The sequence below is a fragment of the Sebastes fasciatus genome, chromosome 11 (assembly GCF_043250625.1).
Source record: "Sebastes fasciatus isolate fSebFas1 chromosome 11, fSebFas1.pri, whole genome shotgun sequence".
Taxonomy (NCBI): Eukaryota; Metazoa; Chordata; class Actinopteri; order Perciformes; family Sebastidae; genus Sebastes; species Sebastes fasciatus.
Genome location: NC_133805.1, coordinates 7,229,024 through 7,250,627, shown reverse-complemented (window position 1 = coordinate 7,250,627; position 21,604 = coordinate 7,229,024). Strand labels below are relative to the sequence as shown.

At 41.2% G+C, this 21,604-nt stretch overlaps 1 protein-coding gene and 1 pseudogene across 3 annotated transcripts in view; one reads left to right on the top strand and one right to left on the bottom strand.

Annotated features, from left to right (window-relative positions):
• Nucleotides 1-6,222: 6,222 nt before the first annotated feature.
• LOC141776881 (uncharacterized) lies at nt 6,223-9,315 on the bottom strand (annotated as a pseudogene).
• Nucleotides 9,316-15,591: 6,276 nt separating this feature from the next.
• Nucleotides 15,592-21,604, top strand: part of LOC141776555 (solute carrier family 12 member 7-like) — a 30,469-nt gene continuing 24,456 nt past the window's right edge. For all 3 annotated transcript variants that reach the window (XM_074650239.1, XM_074650238.1, XM_074650237.1), the window contains exon 1: nt 15,592-16,018. In XM_074650239.1, the coding sequence (XP_074506340.1) occupies nt 15,871-16,018 (148 nt within the window). In that variant the 5' untranslated portion in view covers nt 15,592-15,870. The remainder of the gene's footprint in view (nt 16,019-21,604) is intronic.

Sequence of the window (21,604 nt, the reverse complement as noted above, 5' to 3'; positions counted from 1 at the left end):
TCATCAGCGTCAACTTCAGTTTGGACGTCATCATAACAGTCAAAGACAAATAGCCAGCCAAGCAGTCCATTACAGGAGTAAAGGCTTTTCAGTCAGTAAACCAGATTGCCATTCGGGCAAAGGCCTTACAGTGGTTTTCAGGATACTGTTTTTTTTTATTTTTATCTTTTCATCTAACCAGACGGTAACCTCCGAGTCTGAAAAGTGAGGCCAATGCAGAAGTGCCTTAAACCTGCATTCTTTCTATTAGTCAAGGGGGGGCGACTCCTCTGGTTGCAAAAAGAAGTCTGATTATATAGAAGTCTATGAGAAAATGAGCCTACTTCTCACTTGATTTATTACCTCAGTAAACATTGTAAACATGAGTTTATGGTCTCAATCACTAGTTTCAAGTCTTCTTCAATACAGCATGATGTTCATTTAGTAAATGATGTTCCCATTTAGAGTCAAATAGACCATAAAGCAGGGGATGCTTTAGGGCGTGGCTACCTTGTGATTGACAGGTCGCTACCACGGCGTTGTCCGGTCTTGGAGTCGCCTGTGTTTTCGTCTTACAACTTTAACCCTTTCACAGTGTGCTTTCAGTTCATCAAAGTTAATTGTAACATTTTGGTTGCCTAAAAATGTCTTATTCAGCATTCAGTTGTGCTTAGCTCCACCGTCTCATGCCACCTCTGGTTACAAAGAACCAAGATGGCGATTGACAAAAACCGAGATGGCGATGGACAGAAACCAAGATGGCGACGGACAAAAACCAAGATGGCGATGGCCAAAATGCAGAACTCGAGGTTTCAAAACTGTAGCAATAAACATATATTGCTAAGTTATAAGTGAAAGTCAATGATACGTTCCATTGCAACGCCAGCTCCCGGCGTCTGATTTACAGACGTCTTTTTATACATTCATTACTATGGACTTTTTGGCGTTTTCATTTCAAAATGTGCGGCAGCGGTAACGCAGCGCCATCTAGCGCCCATTGAGTTTTGCCTCTTTGCTTCTATACTCCTAGACCGTAATCTACAAACCAATGGGTGACGACCCAGTGACTACGTCCTCTTGTTTTATACAGTCTATGCATCTAACTCACGTCTATGCATCTAACTCACGTCTATGCATCTAACTCACGGTAAGAAAGCGAATAAGCATTCAAAAATTGTTGAACTATTCCTTTAAAATCCGTTTTTCTTAACTCATGACGTTTAACCTGCAAACGTTTACGGCTTACAGGAATATCGTGTCTCACTAATAATAAATTTGCAATGAATGATAATAAAGCGCATGATCAATAGTACTGTGTTAACAGCTCATACAACACATTGTGAAACAATGCATAACACTTCCAAGATGTTTCTGTGAAACATGGCTGCAGAGTCTGCAGTATTCGATGGGGCCCAGGTGCAGTACTAGGAATTCTGAGCCCCCTGACAAGAAAGGAAACACAGCCCCTTGACCCTGATGTGTTGAACTTAGCAGAGTATAACCTGGCATCTTTGAGAGGGCCCCCACTGAGTTCGAGGATGTACTCTCCCCTCCGTAAGCCACACTGCTCAGCAAGCCACTGCATACATTGAATGCTTCAGTAAATCTGAGTCAGGGCCAAAGCCTTCAAAATGTTCACTCTCCGACCAAACTAAAACGGAGTCACCCTACTTTGGTTCTATATTTTGCACTTATAGTCATAACTGTCATCTCGGGACTCTTTAAATAATGCTAGTTACAGGCTTTACAGGCACTTAACATTTAGTTGTAAGGGAAAGTCTTTTCATAGCGAATGAATAAATAGTCATGGCTGGTATTTGTGTAAGTCTAACAACACACTCCTGTGTTGCCAGTTTTAGCAATAAAACCTTTTTGATTGTGTGTGTTGGTCAGTAAAATACAGAAACGTCAAATGGACGTAGCAATTATGAGGGTTTTTTGAGATATGTTTGAAATTTGGACACAGCTGGCCGTGCCTGAAACACTCCAGTGTGTGCATGTGTGTGTGTGTTTATGTGTGAATACACCTCCGTGGATGAATGTGTAGTTCTGCATGTGCCCGACATACATGTGTGGAAGTGAGGCACTTTCTAAATATGCAATCGCTCTCATGCTATACAGCCGGCTCTTCTCAGGCGGTTAACTCCTGGGCGGACACACACCGTGCATGTGGGCGAACAATCACTGCGGACAGGTTGAGAAGCAATGCAGTGTGTGAGCGCTGGTGTTTGAGTGTGCGGTTGGACTTCCTCCTCTCAGCCCTCCACCACTCATAGATTTAGACGTTGTTATTATTTTAACGTAGTTAGCAGCTGTGTTTTGGTGGCGAAACGTGGTAATCATCTCCCCATTGCTGGCTTTTCTGTCGGTTTGAGGTGTATTTATAACCGTGGACTGTTTCACTCCACTTTCTCATGACACATCACAGATCTGGAAGCTTCTCAAATCATATTCGGTTAGTCTTTATGGCAGTTCATTTGCACTGATAGAATAATTTGATAGGACTTATTCTTATTCTTTTTTACATCTATAAGAAGATTTTGAGTTTATTCACTTAGTTTTCTCTAATATAAAGACAATATGGACAATCAAAGACACTCTGTTTAAGCCTGCAATTTGCAAACCAGATTAAAACTCATTAGGTATATGTTAGTGCAGAATAGAGAAAGTATATAAAAATATAGATAGTTCAAATTTTCCTCCTATTGTCATTTATAAATAACCATAAAAGATCATTTCAACTTGAGAAGAGCATAGTGCAGACATGAGGCAAAGTGATGTTTACCTGATACATCATCAAAAAGTGGCCACATACAGTTGTTATCTCATTGGTTGCGCTTTGAAAGGTCAGTGGCAACAAAGGTCAAAGTGTGTGCTACGCTTCCTTATGAGTGCAGAGCAGCAGCCGTGAGCTAGCCAGTGGGGCACGCTCACGTGCACAAACATGCACTAAAAGGCACACGTTATATCAACATAGCAAGGAGAAGCTCTGATTACAACACACACAGAGGGAAAGTGACTTAATTCTCTGCTCAGGTGGACATTACTCCTCTATATGCTTACATAGCAAATTGTTGTTTGCTGCCATATTAAAGGTTACGATATAGAATATCTTTAACGTGATACATTTTTATATGTTCTGCTACCTTTCCATGTCGCATTATTTTTTTTTCAAATTTTGAAAACTTATAACAAATCAAACATCAGTGTAACAATATAATGCTAAAAAACTCTGAACTTCCATACCCTAAGTCTAAGATTTTTCACTTTTTCACATTGATTTTGCTAAATTAGCTTCCTTTCATCCCTGTGACATTACCCAAGGTCATCCGTTACCAACACAGTCAGATGCAGAAATTTTAATTCCTGACTTTTGTAATTTCCTGTTCTCAGGTCTTCCAAATTGCCGCCCAAATTCTTTAAACACTGAACACAAAAAAAAACATATTTCCGCTCATTACTTCCTAAACTTTTGATAGATTAGCACCTCCTCAGGACACAAGATGCAGAATGCAAGATGCAGGATCTAATTTTCCCACAATTCGATGGGAGAGCATACCATGTTCTGCTTCTGTGGAATAAACTGCACTCCGTCAGAGAAGCACCCATTTGTTGTACGGTATGGTTGTTAAATGTATGGTTTTACATTTGCTATTTTCATTTTATTTGCATAGGCGTGTTGAGACACCTACTTACTTTAGTTAAATCAGTAACCAAAACAACATGAGTGTTTTCATTTTCGCGCCTACAGGTCGAAGGCTACCAGCAGGAAACAAGGTTGCTGCCAATGCTCTGCCCACTCTGCTAGTGAGTGGGTGATGACAGGTGACAGAAATATATTGGAGACAGTTATCCAACTCAGTCGTACGGTTTCTAAACTCCCTCAACAAACATTACTATTGGACTGCATACAGTAACCGGTCCCAGTTCAATGCAGGTAATCAGTACATCTTAAAGTCTACTGCTTGGCACAATCTGCCTGTTCTGCCTGTTTTGCTTAAAACTACAACTGTCCTTCTGCCCTCCTGCACAAAAGTGCTTCACCTATGACACTTAGTGGACATCTAAAAAGTCTGAGCTGACTAATTATGGATGGAATAAGTCTTTAACAGATTGAAGTGTGAAAAGTTTTATACTCCAGCTCCCAAAATGTGTGCTATTCTGTTATTTGTAGACATACTGGTGCTTGTTTGTCTAGGAAAAACTGGAGGTACAAGTTCACCCACCTTTTTATTCATACTCCTTATACTGTACTCTCCTCATTCCTCATTTTCCACCTACAGACTTCCTCTCCCTCCATCCTTCATTCTGTTTGCCAGCAGCCCGTCTTTTCTCCTCTATCCATCCCTTCTACACTTCCAACACAGTCTCACGGCAGTTTGTGAAATAGTCACGAAATTTAATCTAAATTTATTTGATTCGTGTACATAGAAACGAATTTCCCTTTGTTTTCGTGACGCTCAGCACAACTTTCAACAACGTAATTTTTGTGCTTTTTCCTACAAATGTCCAGCTCCACTCTTTTCACAATAAAACTACTAAGTTAGGTTTAGGAAAAGATCCCAGTTTGGGTTCAAATAACACCATAAGTGCCGTAACTTAAGTACAGAACTTACATGACAAAAAACACTTGGGTAGCTTTAGGAAAAGATCGACTTGGTTAGGTTTAGGCAACAAACTTATTAGTTACTTAGTAACTGGAGCTGCAGTCGTGCGTTGCAATTGGCTCAATTTCGGCGAGTGCAGATCAGATTTTACTGCGCATGAGTTGTACCCCAAAGATATGATGCATTGATGACGTGTGACATCTCCTCTTTCCACCCTCTTTGCAGGAACACCGGTTATGTTTTTTGACCCACCCATCCAAAATGTGGAATTCATGTCTATGTACATAAATCAATCCATTAAATTTCGTGACTGAATTCACAAACTGCTGTGTGACTGGGCTGACACTTTTCGAGGATCACTGTTTAATACAAGAGGAGTGGTCTATCTGTTTTATTTCAAGAAGCTGACATGAAGAAGATCATCGACATGATTTCAACCTTTGCAGATTGTACTACTTAGTTCACCAAAAACAAAATTTTAAGACTTATTTTTTGCAGCTTGAAAGCATTTTGAGGTGAATTTTGGCTTCACCAGAGCTCCACACCTACCACCCGCCAAACACACTCACACATACTGATCCCAAACTCAAATTATGGGCTTGGCAGCTCTCCCTCTCCTCCCGTTTTGCTGGTAACCCACACGCAGACCTCCAGTGCCAGCAGAGTGTGGCAGAGGGTCACCGTTTCCCACAGTCCCACAGGATTCACAGACTTTCTTCTTACCCCCTGATCCTCTGCTGTTGGTCCCCACCGCCATCGAATCCCCGTAGAAACTTTCCACTTGTACCAAAAATAGTTGTCTGACTCCTGGCCACGCTCGCCTGGTGCCCTCCTGTCGCCTACGGCAGCCTGAGTACACACACCGACGACCAGACTATTTTCATCTTAATAGTTATGAAATTCATTAATTTGTTGTATTTCTTTTTTTCACTATGACGAAGAACATTTTTTTGTGAGACCATGTGTGTGTGAAAAGGATTGAGAGTTTGAGAAAGAGGGAGATGAAATGAATGAAAATACTACTGGGTGTTCTGGGCATCGCTGTATGTAGAGTGGGCATGTCCCTAAAAAAAGATGAAGGGCGAGGACAAGGTGGGCACTGTATATGATCTTCAATGCCACTATACAGCATGCTACTTGGCCAAAATACCAAATTTATTATTAAATGAAAAGCTAAAATTTTAGAATAATATGGTTTACAGAGTAGCCTATATGCCCACAGTGGTGTCTTTACAGCACTGTTCAAAAATACTGCACTCTTAAAAATGCTCCAGCTCATAAAAAGGTTCAATAAGACACCCTCTGGGTTCTGGTCCCAAAATCAAATAATCTTTTGCCACAAAAATGTTCAATATTAGATTTGCAGAGAAAACAGAGCATTGTAGGCCTATTAACTGTTAGGTTGCCAACAAGCTAAACTGCTATCTAACCACTTATTTCTTTTCAAATTCAAGCATTGCATTTCATTACAAACTTCATTTCTCAAACATTCACAAGAAAACAATACAATTACAAATATACCATAATTTTCTCTGTGAAATATGTCGTCACATTGGTGAAGCTGAAACACATGAATGTTTGTCATTTTTGCATGAAAAACAACTATTAATTGTTAAAATTGTTGAGCATGTTACATTTAAAGCATAACTTTGGTATTTTTCAACCCTATTTGCCCATGTTTTTTTTTGTCAAAGTGACTAATTTCATTCAAAGCCTTTCGCTCCTTTGTGGAGCATAGGCCGTTGACCACAGTCCGCCAGAGTCTTTTGTCCTGGGCTTTCCTCTCCAGTTGTTTCCATGTCAGCCCGCTCTGTGTGATGTCCGTGTCAAGGTCCTTGCGCCAGGTGTTCTTGGGCCGGCCTCTCCTTCTTTTGCCTTGTGGGTTCCATCTAAGGGCCTGCCTGGTGATGCTGGTACCGGGTTTCCGGAGTGTATGGCCAATCCATCCCCATCTCCTTCTCCTGATCTCTTCTTCAACAGGTTTTTGACCTGTTCTTTGCCAAAGATCATTGTTACTGATGGTATCCGGCCAGTGGATGTTTAAGATGCGCCTCAGGCAGTTGTTTATGAATGTTTGTACTTTTGTTGTTGTGGTCTTTGTTGTCCTCCACGTCTCTGAACCATAGAGGAGTATTGGTTTAATGTTGGAGTTGAAGAGTCTGAGCTTTGTCCGCCGGCTGATTTCTTTGGAGCTCCAGATGTTCTTTAGTTGTATGAATGAAGCCCTTGCCTTGCCGATTCTGGCTCTGACATCTGCATCCGTTCCGCCCTGTTTATTGATGACACTACCGAGGTATGTAAAGGCTTCTACTTCTTCCAGTGCTGTTCCCTCCAAGGTCACTGAGTCTTCACTGGTTGTGTTGACCTTGAGGACTTTACTTTTTCCTTTATGGATGTTGAGGCCTATTTGTGATGATGTGTCTGCCAGTATTGTTGTCTTTTCTTGCATCTGTTGTCGGCTGTGAGACAGCAAAGCCAGGTCATCAGCAAAGTCTAAGTCGTCTAGCTGTGTTGTGAGTGTCCACTGGATCCCGTTTCTCCTCTGTGCTGTTGTGGTCTTCATTATCCAATCGATAACCGTGAGGAAGAGGAAAGGGGACAGTAGACAGCCTTGCCTGACGCCGGTCTTCACTTGGAAGCTTCTGGTGAGCTGTCCTCCATGGATAACTCTGCAGGTCATCCCTGCGTAAGAGTTCCTGATTATGTTGACCATTTTTTCTGGAATGCCATGGTATCGAAGTAGTTTCCAGAGGATGCTTCTGTCAATGCTGTCAAATGCCTTCTCATAGTCTATGAAGTTGATGTATAGTGGAGAATTCCATTCCAATGACTGTTCAACTATGATGCGGAGAGTTGCGATCTGGTCCACGCATGATCTATTCTGCCGAAAGCCTGCTTGCTGGTCTCTTAGCAGTGGGTCCACAGCTTTCTTTATTCGTTCCAGGAGAATTCTGTTGAATATCTTTCCTGGCACTGAGAGAAGCATGATTCCTCTGTAGTTAGAGCATTTGCTCAGGTCTCCTTTCTTGCGGAGCTTGACCAGATAGCCCTCTTGCCAGTCTGTTGGTACTTCCTCCTTCTCCCAGATCTTCTGAAACAGTGGGTGCAGCATCTCTACGGAGGTGTCCATGTCTGCCTTCAGCGCCTCTGCCGGAATGTTGTCTGGTCCTGCTGCCTTGTTGTTCCTCAATTGTGTGATGGCCTTTTTAATTTCCAGCTTGGTGGGTTTTCCGCAGTTGATGGGCAAATCCGTCTCCGCAGGTTGAATGTCTGGAGGGTTAGGTGGTGTAGGTCTGTTCAGAAGTTCTTCAAAGTGTTCTGCCCATCTCTCCTGTTGTTGTTCTAGTTCTGTGATCGTCTTCCCTTCCTTGTCTTTCACTGGTCGATCTGTCTGTCTGGTCTTGCTGGACAGCTTCTTGGTGGTGTCGTACAGCTCTTTCATGTTTCCCTTTGCTGCCGCCTCTTCTGCTTCTTTAGCCAGGCTGTCGATGTAATTTCTCTTGTCCTTCTTCGCACTTTTCTTTACCTTTCTGTTGACCTCTGTGTATTCTTGTTGGGCTTTTGCCTTGGTTGTTCTTGTACGACAGTTGTTAATCTCTGCCTTCTTCTGTCTTCTCTCTTCTATCTTGTGTAGAGTTTCTGCTGATATCCACTCTTTCTGCTGGCACTTCTTTATTCCGATTACTTCCTGACATGTTGTTGTGACGGCCTCTCTTATCTTTTCCCATTGGTCTTGCATGTCTTCTTCCATGCCCAGATCTTGCAATACCTGGAATCTGTTCTTCAGAGTCAGCGTGTACTCCTCCCTTTTCTGTGTCTCTTCCAAAAGGTGGACGTTGAACTTCTGTCTCTTTGTTGTTGTTTCCATCCAGTGCTTCTTCAGTTTCAGCTTCAGAGTGGCAACTAGCAGGTGGTGATCTGATGCTATGTCTGCTCATCTCCTCACCCGTAGGTCCTGAAGTGATCTCCTGAACTTCCTGGTTATACAGAAGTGGTCGATCTGGTTCTCTGTCACGCCATCCGGTGATATCCAGGTCGCTTTATGAATCCTCTTGTGTTGAAAGACGCTTCCACCTATGACTAGGTTGTTCAGGGCACAGGTGTCTGCAAATCTCTCTCCATTCTTACTCATCTCTCCCAAACCCTGCTTGCCCATTACTTCTTCGTAGCCTGTGTTGTCTCTTCCGATCTTTGCATTGAAGTCCCCCATGAGAATACTGATGTCTTTTCCCTTTATCTGTTCCAGGATGCTCTGCAGTCTGTTATAAAAGTCATCCTTATTTTCATCGTTGCTGTCGTTTGTTGGTGCGTAACACTGTATCACATTCATCTTGATCTTCTGCTTCTTAGTTCTAAAAGAAGCTGTTATGATTCTTGGACCATGTGCTTCCCATCCAATCAGGGCTCTCTGTGCTGTTCTTGATAGAAGAAGACCGACTCCCTCTGTGTGCGGGGCTTTGTCTTCTTCATGGCCCGAGTAGAGTAGCAGCTCTCCTGTCATCAGTCTTTGTTGTCCCGATTGAATCCATCTTGTCTCACTGATTCCCAACAGGTCTAGGTTGTATCTATTCATTTCTGCTGCTGCTTGCATGGTCTTTCCGGTCTCATACATGGTCCTAACGTTCCACGTTCCAATCCGGATGTCTCTGGTTGACAGAAGGGGTTTCGGCTCTGTGACTTCCTTGACTTTGTGGCTTTCATCACACAGTGTCATATTTCCTCTTGATGAGGAACCCTCCTCTACCAGGTTTTGATTCTGTCTTTCTGTTGTCAACGTTTCTGTAGCGTATAGGTTTTTTACAAGTTGGGGTTGCTAACCCCAAGCCTAACCTTCCACCATTTCTGGCTTCGGGTAAGTTTTGGAGTTGGTTTGTTAGTCCTCTCCCCTAACTTATTGTCTTCCAGGTAGTGGATTACAGTCTCATACCACGTGAGGCCAGACAGGCTTTGGGTCGTGTACAAGCTGTCTCGGCACGTCAAGCCCAACCAACTCCTGCTACTGTGTAGTGAAAGCTGCAACTAAGGCGAGCATTCCATACCAGCAGCACGAGACAGAAAGTGACTAATGGGGACAACAATTTCTGAAATCGGTCCAGTATTTAGGGAGAACGCTGTAACCGCCAGCCGCTAAACAATAATTTATAATTTGGGGGAACCTGGCACCGTCCGTTTACGTCCACTAAAAGTGCTTGTTTTTGCCGCTGACAGGCTCAGATTGTTATTCTAATGCAGGGTACACACACGAGAATCAAGCAGATTTTGGGCCCGATTCCCCCCTCCCAACAATCGTCAGCAAAGCCACGATTTTTTAATAGTTCTAAAGATTATCTTTCCAGATATTCTTGTGGTGTGAGGTATGTTAAAAGTGTTTTTTACATCTCCCGAACGGCTCGGAAGTCCATCCTAGCCGCACTGATCTCAAATCGTAAATATTCAACATGTTGAATATTTACGATTGGATATACTGTTATGTGTGGGGAACCCCGAGGACAGCCGACGACACGTCACGTGGGAACAAATGATAACCAATTGAGAACCAAACTGACTGAAGAAAGGAGGACAACCACTGCCATCATGGCGGCCACGGCTAATGCGTGAGCTAATGCAAAACTTGAAGCATAAAGTAGTAGTAAGATGGAGCTCAGAAATGGAGGATCAACTTGTTGATTCTTGGCAACAATGGGTGTGTTTATGGTGTGTGATGTGCTGATTTGGCCAAATCGTTGCTCACCACACTACAGGAACAAAACTGTTAAATTTAAAATAACATGTCGTTATGTGTGGGGTCTCTCACATTTTCAAAATCTGTTAAGATTTGAAAAATATTTTAGTTTAGCTTAGCCTTAAGTGTCTGACAACATGATGGAAATGACCCTACAGAGAAATAAAACGTTTTTCTTAACTTTCGCTTATTGTTTGTCATTGTGTCATGTGACGTGTTGCCGGAAGAGACAATGTTGGAAACGTGAGTGAGAGTGGAGAGAGGAGTGCCACTGGACACCGTTGGTGTTATCAACGTGATTATGAGTATTTAATCAAATTGAAACTTTAAAAAGACTTATGACCTAGAATGCTTTTAAAGAACCATAACCAACTAAACAGGTTTAGCAGCCTATAGAGCCACTTGTTTTCATAGTTTGTTAGTTATATGCATTGCTGAACCAAACACTGCAGTGTAGCTTTATCTAGAAGGAAATTGCAATTAATTTACTACCAATATTAATAATTCAAAGTTGTATTCTCATATCAGATAATCGCAGGTATTAGGATACTGAAGCCCATCCACAGAGTGAATAAAAAGTGCACCCGAGCCCTGACAAACATGAGCCCTTTTCGCCCTGGTATTGCGTTTTGCGGTGGGACAGCACAGTGAAGGCAGTTGAAATTTATTCCCCGTGTGATGACATAAGAGGTCGTCCAAAACCCTCCAGTATGTTTGCACAGCTACCTGGTTTTGGACTGGGAGAGTCGGTAAACAGGTAAAAATGCTACAAATAGAATCTAGCCACTTAAGAATATAGTCTTGAGGGAGGGCGGCCTGGTCCCGGGTCTGCGTCAGCACTGACCTTTTTGCTGTTTGCTGAAGGGATTTGATTTCACCTCTCACTCTCTCGCTTTCCCTCTTTTCAACATCCACACTGAGGAGTATAAAATGGCAGTTTTGTCCTCGAAAGGAGAAGCTGGTGGTAGTTCAGTCACGGGCCAAGTGATATCACACAGACGATAAGCTGATTCCAGCACAGAAATGTTTGGCATTTTTAGGCACGGTGGTTGGAGGCTTTGCATCTTGCCAAACACATATATAAGCAAGCATGCATACTTGTAAATATGCATGCATTTCAGAGGGAGGTCAGAGGTCAGGTCAGCACAAAACACTGATTGAGTGCATTCAACAGTGCTGATACTTGTTGTCACAAGTCCTCACTGCAATATGTATTTCTGCTCATTTCTACCTCCTGCTGTGAACCCTTGCTAAAACCTATTTGCAGTCATTCCCCCACTGGTTTGCTTACAAACTTACTTGCCAACCCTCCAGATTTTTACCGTTTTCATTGCCCTCTCCCAGTTTCCTCCCGGTGTCACAATTCTTCCACATTTCTCCCGATTCATGGCAGTTTTTCACATCTTTTTTTTTCCCTTTTCGTTATCTCAACATGTTTCTGACACTGTACAGTGTTGTATAAGTGCTACTGTTTCCACCCGGACGGCAATATAGTCTTTTCCCGGCGGAGGAGAGCTTCTCACGACACACAGCGACAGCATCACAGCATCCCAGCAAAGCCATCATGGCTTGGTGCAAGCCATTGGAAATAACGTGTTTCAGAGCACAGTGGTGCTGTTGTCATGTTGTGTCTAAAAGGGCCTTCATTGAGTGAGAGACGTACAGAGAAATGGAGAGTACTGACAGAATGAAATGCTCAAGCAGGGGCGAAAAATGAATGAAAACTGATGAATATTAGCCTCATTTATACCGGAGATTCACACAAGTTCGCGCCAGAGGGACAAATTATAGTTTTCTTTGCTGAGAATTAAAAGTAAAAATAAAAGCAGGCCTATTTAACAAAAAATGCTGTTGCAGTGTACTTATTATTTTGTTATTTTCATTCTTTAAAAGTCCCAAGAATGCAGGAAACAAAGTCTCTGAAGTTTCAGTTTTAAAATCCTCCCTATTTTCGAGGTCTCAAAGGTTGACAAGTTTGATTCCAAACTGTAAATATCCTTCCTTGTGAGCTGGTTATTGACCGAACATCTCAGTTTCTACTATTCATTGTCAATTTAGATGTTTACCCACAATGAGCCTACAGCACCCTCTGCTGGCATTACACAGGCAGACCTTGTCATTTTCACTATCACTTGATTCCGTTAGTATGTGATGAAGATCCATAATTTCTTTAAAAAACCTAAAGAGCTTGATTAGAAGAAGAGTCATCTTAGTACCACATTAGCCACTTACACAAAAAAATGACTGGTTAAAGTGAAGGTCAGAAGGTCACCAAGAATGAAAAGTAAATGCAGACTTCAAATTTTCTAAAGCTCAGCTCTTTGCCGCCAAGCTATAAGGCCGAGGAAGGAAAAACAATATGTACAGCTCCACTGTCTGCCACTTTCTAAACAAAGCTGAACAAATAGCAGTTTTCTTTTGTGGTATATCCAGTGTGGCTTTTGTGGCTGGGAGATTATCTGATATCAGGCCAGCTGTCGAAGGGGTGTCTGCAGGTTAAACATGAGCCATGTTTGCTTTCACTGCTGTTCCAATCCAGTTCTGTTTATTAAGGTCTACATTTCACGGCACACTATATTTCATATTAACTATTAACGTGGCTCAGCAGTTTTTGAAATAGGCCTGGGGACGAATACTTAGTCTTCAAAGACAAACATCTGGTCCAACATCTGGGCGGGCCTGAATTTTTACAAATGCAGGAGACGGTCTGCTACATGCCAGGTTTTCAAGATCACTGTACAGTTGATTAAATTAAGTTTAGTGAGAAAATCTTGGGAAAATTAATCAACATATAGGATATAAGATACAGCAGCTTTAAACTGTGTCTTGATTCCTCTGTCAAACAAATAGGGGTGAAGACAAAAACACCAGGAAACTCATTCCTCTGTGAGGTCTGTGAAGACAAAAAGTCCCTCTGCCCCTTCAATATTCCTGATCTAAATGTATTTCATTGATTAAATGAAAATTTCATGGCAATGCCCCATACATTTTTTTCCTTTCACATATTTATCATAATCAAATAATTAAATTTGAGGTATTGCTCTCTAACCTGACCCCCCAGATGGTTTGTTACACAGAAGTTTTTCTTAAACTTTATGACATTCATCATATACATACAGGTTCATACATGACATTTGACCTCTGCCTGTAACCCACCTTTAGGAGCAGTGGGCTGCTGTGAAGCACACAGGGAGCAATTTGGGGTTCAATGTCTGGCTCACTTTGACATGTGGACATTAGGACCCGGGGATTGAACCGCCAACCTTGTGGTTAAAACGAGGACCGCCATGTGATCTTGTGACATCACAAGAATCCAGCTGCTGTGCAAGGTAAATTGCTATCAACCAGTTTAGCACCAAAGTAAAACAATAAAAAGACAACATTTTAATAATGAAATTATTCTGTAGTATTAGTAGGGGAAGGTTTTGCTAGCCTACTCTAAACTAAGATAAGCTACAATAATGTAAACTAAGCTATGCTAAACTAACGTAGAATAATATAAACTAAGCTAAACTATTGTAAAATAACACAAACTAAGTTAAGCTAAGGCTATGGTTTTGCTAAGCTCAAAGACATACTATTATGTCTCTATCTACAGTAGGTATTGCAGAATAAGCTAAACTAAGCTAAGAAAAGATAGTTAAGCCAGGAAGAGCTCCAGGGGAGCAAGGAAAAAACGTTTCAGGAACAAAATCATGATTTGTGTGTTAATGTTACCGCTGTCTTTGGAAAAAATTTGGTGACACACAATGAGTGATGTCGCAGTAGTGGAATACATAACATTATTATGAATAGTAATTTATATAAAATAGAGAATGAAAGGTAACATATGGCTAAAGACAACCACTTACTGAAGAATTTAGCAGCAAAGTTGCTTGTTAGTCCTTGATAAGACAATATATGAGGATATATTGGTGTATGTACATAGGCATATACATATGGTATATATACAGATTGTAATTAAAGTGCAAGTGATCGATATCATGTTATATTCTGATGAATAGTAGCTTAACTATAAGTTGCATACTGATGGGATATTGTATAACAAATTTGTATAAGAGTATTATAAACAATAGATGATATATACAGGGGGAGTTATATCTAAACACAGAGAGATTATGTACATAGAGCTATATGCATATGGGAGTAAGTGAATATATATAAGATGAATATAGGAGGGTAGATATGTATATACAGTGGAATCACAAGTTATATACATGAGAGGATTGTACAGATAAGAGTAAAGTGAAAAGCATTATGATGTAAAAATACATAAATAAACTCATGACAAGACACATACAGGACTACATAGTGGAAGCATGTATGCTATTCTAAAGAACCAGTTAAAACTAGAAAAGCAAGTTATATAAAGAGAGTCGTGACAAAAGAGCACTTCCTTAGTGAACAACAGTGTTTATTGTTATTGGCTGTTCTATTGTATGTTGAACCTGACAAGTTAAATGTCAAAAGGAGTGTGGTTATATTTACTTTACCACGGTATTGGAGTGTCCAACAGAATGCTACAGAGATAGTAATGACTGATGAAGATACTCAGCTGCAACATGCAGAAATATACAGTATTTACTTTCTCTTACATGCACTACTGCGTATCCTTCTAAAGGAGGTTTTCTAATAAGCTTAAAGTGCATCAAGATAAATGTCCCAACTCCTTAAGAAAACCTTGCGTAAGAGTGCCAACGAAATGATCATTCCCACAAACTGAAAACAATTCATGTTTACTTGTGCACATTGTTATATAAAGCTCAATCCTGTTCCCCTGTGACGGTCCATTGTAATCTATGCTAGAGGAAAGTTAAGGTTTTCAAGGTGTTTCCTTCACTGGCACAATGCGCATGTGGTGTTGTTATATGCTGAACACAGCACTTCACTGTTACCCATAATGCACTGTGGGAAAGGTAACACCCATTTGGTTTTACCTGGAGGAAGCCAAAGACAGAAGGGAGGGGAGTGGAGAGGAGGAAACAAAACCAAAGCCTGAAGAACAGAAAAAGGAATGAGTTTGTGTTTTGATTGTCTTCGTTAAATGAGAGCCAGCGGTTTCGTTTTAAAGTCAAAGTGGATTTTGTGGATACTTTTCTAAATACTTTTGTTTCTCTACCTTTTTGGCATTACAAAGGTGTGAGTCAGAGAAGTGGGACGCTCTGAGTAGTGGGAGGAGCAGCAGGGCTCTCCATGTATGGACTCCAGCTCTGTTCATGTGGTAAATAGAGGGTCACATGGGGCAATAGTCTTGGAGCAGTGGAGGGGGGGGTGGGGAGGGGAAAGGGAGGGAAAGGAACAAGGAGAGAGGAAGACATACTAACAGGACTTTGGCCTGCCTCATGTGCAGGAGGCGGCACTTTCACCCTGAGTTTAGAGGATTTAGAGAGAGAGTGCCATGTTGAGGTCAAACTAAAGCTTCAACTGCCTCACCAGGGCCTTGATTTGGATTTTTTTGTTCTCTTCCCTGTGGGGGTGAAAGTTCAACAGCTAGTCCCACTCTGGTTGTCGTGTCACTGGACACCCCCTTCATACGTTCTTCCAGACTATTGAAGAGCCAAGATGCCCATCAACTTCACTGTAGTGCCAGTGGAGGATGCAGAGGGTGGCAGCAACAGCGCGGCTGCAGCTGAAAGCAGCAAACCCGTCAGTTTGGGCAAAATCTTCGAGGAGGAAGCCGATAAGGACAGCTTACAAGAGTCTCACTCAGGTACGTGTAAACGTGCTAATACACATACACTCGTCCACTTTCTATACCCTCTTATCCTTGTTCGGGGTTGTGAGGGAGCTATCCCAGCATGCACTGGGTGAAGGATAGGTGTTAAAATGTGTATGTTTGATAAACTGTATGTGTCATTGTATAATTGAACACGTACAAACGGAAGCACACTGACACAAGCAGTCAGATACATGTTATGGCAGGAACATGCTGTATGCACACACACACAGCTTTGAAGTGTGACGTCGTTCAACTAGCTGGAACTTGCAGGGCAACTTGATTGGTGTGTAAGGAAGAGTGGGGGGGGGTTGTGTTGTTGTTACTTAAAGGGCCAGTGTGTAGCATTTCAGGCTCTATTGGCAGAAATGGAATATAATAATCATAACTATGTTTTCATCAGTGTACAATCACCAGAAACTAAAAGCCACGTTTCCACCACAGGAATCAAAACGTAATGAGGAACTCATTAAGTTTCAAGTCAGATAGGAGGCTCGTGTTTGCTGTTCCCTTTAGATAGGCTGATCGCCAACGCATTTGCCGTGATTCACTTTGTTATCTAGTCTGACACAATATGACAGAATGTACCATGTTTACTTGCCAAGTGGTTGCCGCTGGTGAAATCCATGCTATGATTATTTTTCACAATAACATGCACAAACAAGTTTTCTGTGAAGCAGGAAGCTATAGCCTAACCTCCCCGTGGTTATCTGTTATCAGTTGCTTGTTCACTGAGTTATTGGGTTATTCAAACACGTTTCCTGCAGAGTTGTGATCTCAATGTCTAGATATCTGGGATGATTTAGTTGAGAGTTGATTTGTGTGGAAACGCCTGGATTGAAAGTAGAAAATCAGTAATTTCTAGGACATTATATATATATGTAAAAAGTTTTGACAGAAAAGCACCCCAAAACTCAGACTCAAGCTGGAAAAGTTATATTTATCCATTCTGGGCTACTGTAGAAACATGGCGGACTCCGTGAAGAGGACCCGCTCCATATGTAGATATAAATGGCTCATTCAAAGGTAACGAAGATACGATTGTTGTTATCAGGCAATTATACACTAAAGAAAACATACTTATTAATATTATATTCCCTATTATACATTAGTCCCTATGTGTTACGCTCCAAAAGCACTGGATCCTACATTTCCCATAATTCAACTGAAAAGCACGCTATTGTTAGACTGTACGGAGGACCATTTTTGAGGATACATTTTTTTCCCACCGTGGGCCAATTCCTCAAAACCAAACTATCCCTTTAATAGGAGTCCTGTACTATCATGAATCCCTTTATTAATGGCAGCACAGTGGGTGCTTTTATTCTTTATGTCTTTCATTGTAAAGGCAGAAGTCACAGAACGTGCAGCGCTCAAAAGGTCACTCACCCACGTCACACACACAGACAGTGCTGATTAGACAAGATGCCATCTGTATAAACAATAACATCTCAGTTCCATCATTTTCCAAAGCAGTATCCAGTATGACCAGTGTCATGTTTGGTGTCGTTCCACTTTCTGCTGGTAGCATTATTCCTTAGGCTGCACACAACTCATATGTGACCACTGATCTAGACTATAGTAGCCTAATAATAACAGTCCAAACTTATGTGAAATTGCAGTTTTAAGTCAAAAACCTTAACATTTTCTTGGGAGTGGACCCCCAAACCCAATATCTCCTAGTATCTTTCATTCACTGTTGAACTTCAGAATGTGTCTGTCTATAATATGTAGGAGCATCTTGACTGCTCCTAAAACCTGAATGAATAGCTCACACACCTCAGCCCTGCATGCATACCTGCCTGTTTGGCTTGTTGCTTTTGATCCCAGACTATAGACATCCTACAATAATAGTGTGATACTATAGGCTACAGATAACACAGGAAAGCACTTTAACTATTAACACTACGGGTACATATACAAACACACCACTTTAACCCTATAATGTTCCAGTTGGAATATTATTGGAGTATTATAGGCCTACTATAGAAGATGCATAGCCCAAGTATAATAATATAGCAATCGGAATAGGAGCAAGAGATTGCTGATACCGGCGATAAACGCCAACATGTGAATAAGAGAGTACTGGCACTTCAAGTCACTGGATCACTTGCAAATAACAGTGCTGATTTGAGAAGCAAATCTGATTTGCCTGCAGACTGAACGTAGCCTAAGAATTTTACATATAACCATGTCTGTTTCTCCCTGTTACTAGGCTTTGTGCCAATCTAACTGGCTGCCCTGCGGTAACTTCATAGAGTAGTATTGATCTTCCCATCTAACCACCACCAGACTCCAAAAGCAAATTATCGCATTTCCCAAAATGTGAAAATATTCTGTTAACTCTGTTTAAAATCCTCTGAGACCTATTTATAGTGAGTGACGAGTGAAATGGAGTAGTAAATATATAATAATCAATTGTCTGCCTCTGTTGTAATGGAACAGTACAGCCATAACTATCTCTGTTAGCACACACACACACACACACTCCTTTCGAGTGCTCAGTGAGACAAAGTCTTGTTGTGTTTGTTAAGGCCAGTTTCATTCTGTGATCGTCATGTCCTTCACCCTGGGCACTGAACACACACACTTCTCCTTCAACTGTACTACGGAAAAGGATGTTAATCATTTGCAGCATTGTTTCCCATGTTAGCCCGGAGCGGTGGGATAAATACCAACAGTGCAGTGATTCAAAGGAAGTTTACTTTTAGTCAAGGTCCCTCTGACTTGTTTGGTAATCGTCACTTGCGTAATGCCTCAACAAGCCGGTTTGACACTCACTGAACTGTACATATTGTGATTTACTTCATGAACCGAGCCTCTATAGGACGCCATGCTGTTGAATATAAAGAAATATGGACATCTGCTGGTTAACACAGTTACTGCATGGGAAGCTTTTCAACGTGTTGGATTTGGTGGAAGCAAATGAAAGAACTGTGTATGAGTATGACAGAGATACTCACACCTTTACAGTCTGTTGTGAATTCATTTCATTGCTGCATTCATTGATAAAGGAAGGTCGCTTTGTTTCTGCGTATCACAATGAGGCTTTCTGTGCACACCTGAGCTGCATGGTGTGTGCTTGTATGTAAATTATAGGGCTGTCAAAGTTAACACGATAATAACACGTTAACATAAATACGTTTTAAAGCTAGAGTGAAGATACTGGTATCATATGAAACTAGAAAAACCTAAGGAATTAATTGATACCAACCATGTTATACTAGCTTGTTGCAATGGCGAGGAAAAACTGACAAAGCCATTTTCAAAGGGGTCCCCTTGACCTCTGACCTCAAGATATGTGAATGTAAATGGGTTCTATGGGTACCCACGAGTCTCCCCTTTACAGACATGCCCACTTTATGATAATCACATGCAGTTTGGGGCAAGTCATAGTCAAGTCAGCACACTGACACACTGACACACTGACAGTATAATATAATACATATATACATACATTTGCATTAAGCAAGCATATTTTCCCACTCCTGTGTTGATAAGAGTATTAAATACTTGACAAATCTCCCTTTAAGGTACATTTTGAACAGATACAAAATGTGTGATTAATTTAAATATTTTAATCGATTGACGGCCCTCTTTCCTTCTCTTTAAGATTACACCAACAGTTGCATTAGCATTTAACAGGATTAGGGTGAGACTGAAATTAGGACGTGGCTTTAAATCAGACTCAGAATTGTTACGGTAATAGTAAGTAGTTAGTTCTGAAGGTCAAAGTTAACATTAGGGACTGAATGTTCAACGAAGGTCCACATGCATACAGTTAGTTAGTCTGACTCCAGAGTCCAACAGACAGCTCAGCATTACTCTGACAGTGTTAACAAGGGACCCTGATTGAGGACCCAGCTGTGTATGCACTTTACTGTACTTCTGCATATTGCTAAAAACGCCATGAAAGAGATAGTATTCTGGTGAGTTAGACTGCATGTGACTCTGTGTTTGTTTCTCTAAAATTATGTTTCCACATTTATTGTATGCGTTGCTGATAGAAATACAGTATACAAGGTCACTGTAACACTTTGATGTACATTTACAGTGTAAATTCTAAAGAGTTACCTACTGTATTATGCTTATACTTTATATTGCAATGCATTCTAGGAGTCATAATGCTTGCTCCCATGATCCTAAAGGTCAAGTGTTTCATTTCACATTAATTTACTGAGAATCTCTGGAAAATACAGTAGATACTGTAAATTGTACAGTAGCTTACTGCCGAAATTGCTGCCAGTAATTTACTAGAATTTTAAAGTAAAAGTTTTACAGTATAGACAGGAACATCTATACCTTCCTACTGCATGTATGTGTGTGTGTGCCAGTATGCATGACAGGTGTCCATTGTTATAACAGTTTTTATGTGTGTGTGTGAGAGCCCTTTAGTGATTCACCGCAGTGCTTAAAGCTGCAGTCGGTAACTTTGTGCAAATATGATGAAAAGTTATTTCTATAAAACTGTCATTATATCCTGACAGTAGTGCACGAGGCAGATAATTTGTGATAATCCGATAAACTGCAGCTTTAAGCATTTTAGCAAGCTTGTGTATAAGGTGTTATTGTTGTTTTCACACCATCCTAGCTCCTGGTGGTTTTCCATCACTGAGGTGAACATTCAAAGGTAATCCAAAGGCCTTCAATGTGACATAGTTTATTACAGCTGTCTTAATGTTGCCCAGGTGTTTCTTTATTGTTTATACAATCACATACTGCTATGTCCCTGACACTGTGATCAGACATATACAGTTGTTCTTTTAGATTATATGTACTTACATCATGCTGTGTCACAAACTATCTGTGCCATAGTCTGTTGAGATAAATATGCATCTTCTGTGTCTTTCTTCCCTATTTCCTTTGTTCAGTATTCCCTTACATCATCGGGTACAAAGTGGCTGCAGAGTGACGCAAAACTAACACCGATTACAGATCTAACCCTGACCATAACCTCTGCACACTGGGGTTTTTAGATATCCATAAAGATCCTTTCAGTTTGTTTAAAAGGACCGAGGTTCTGGCTCCGAGCCCTCTGAGGGACTTCCCAGCTCATCATTACATGCTGGATGTTGTAACAAATCATCCTCACCACGTCATGTGCATCCACAGCACACTGTTCTTCTTATTCATTATCTTCACTGCTCTCCGAACCGCTGTTAGGCCTTTAGGCTTCTCCGAGGCAATAAAGATGGGCAGACAACAGCGTGATCTAGTGTGATAACATACCACTGAGACCACTGCATGACTACCAGAGGCAAAAGAAAAGCAGTTTGAAAGACACACCGTGTTACTTTATTCTAAAATATATCTACTACTGAAAATCCACAGTTGAATAACCCACAGAGGGATGTGTATATGGTTATCACCCTTACATGTCCTGTCACACTACTGTAACTACTACAACACTACTTGGACTGCTACTACAGTATATCACTGCTACTAATACAGCATATCTAGTGCTGTTACAGCTGTTATGGATACTATACAAGGAAAGTACCTGATGCTCGTACTGCTTCTGTTCTCTTGCTGCTCTATCAATAGTGTGCATCTTACAGTATGGGTGTTTTTCCTGTGTAT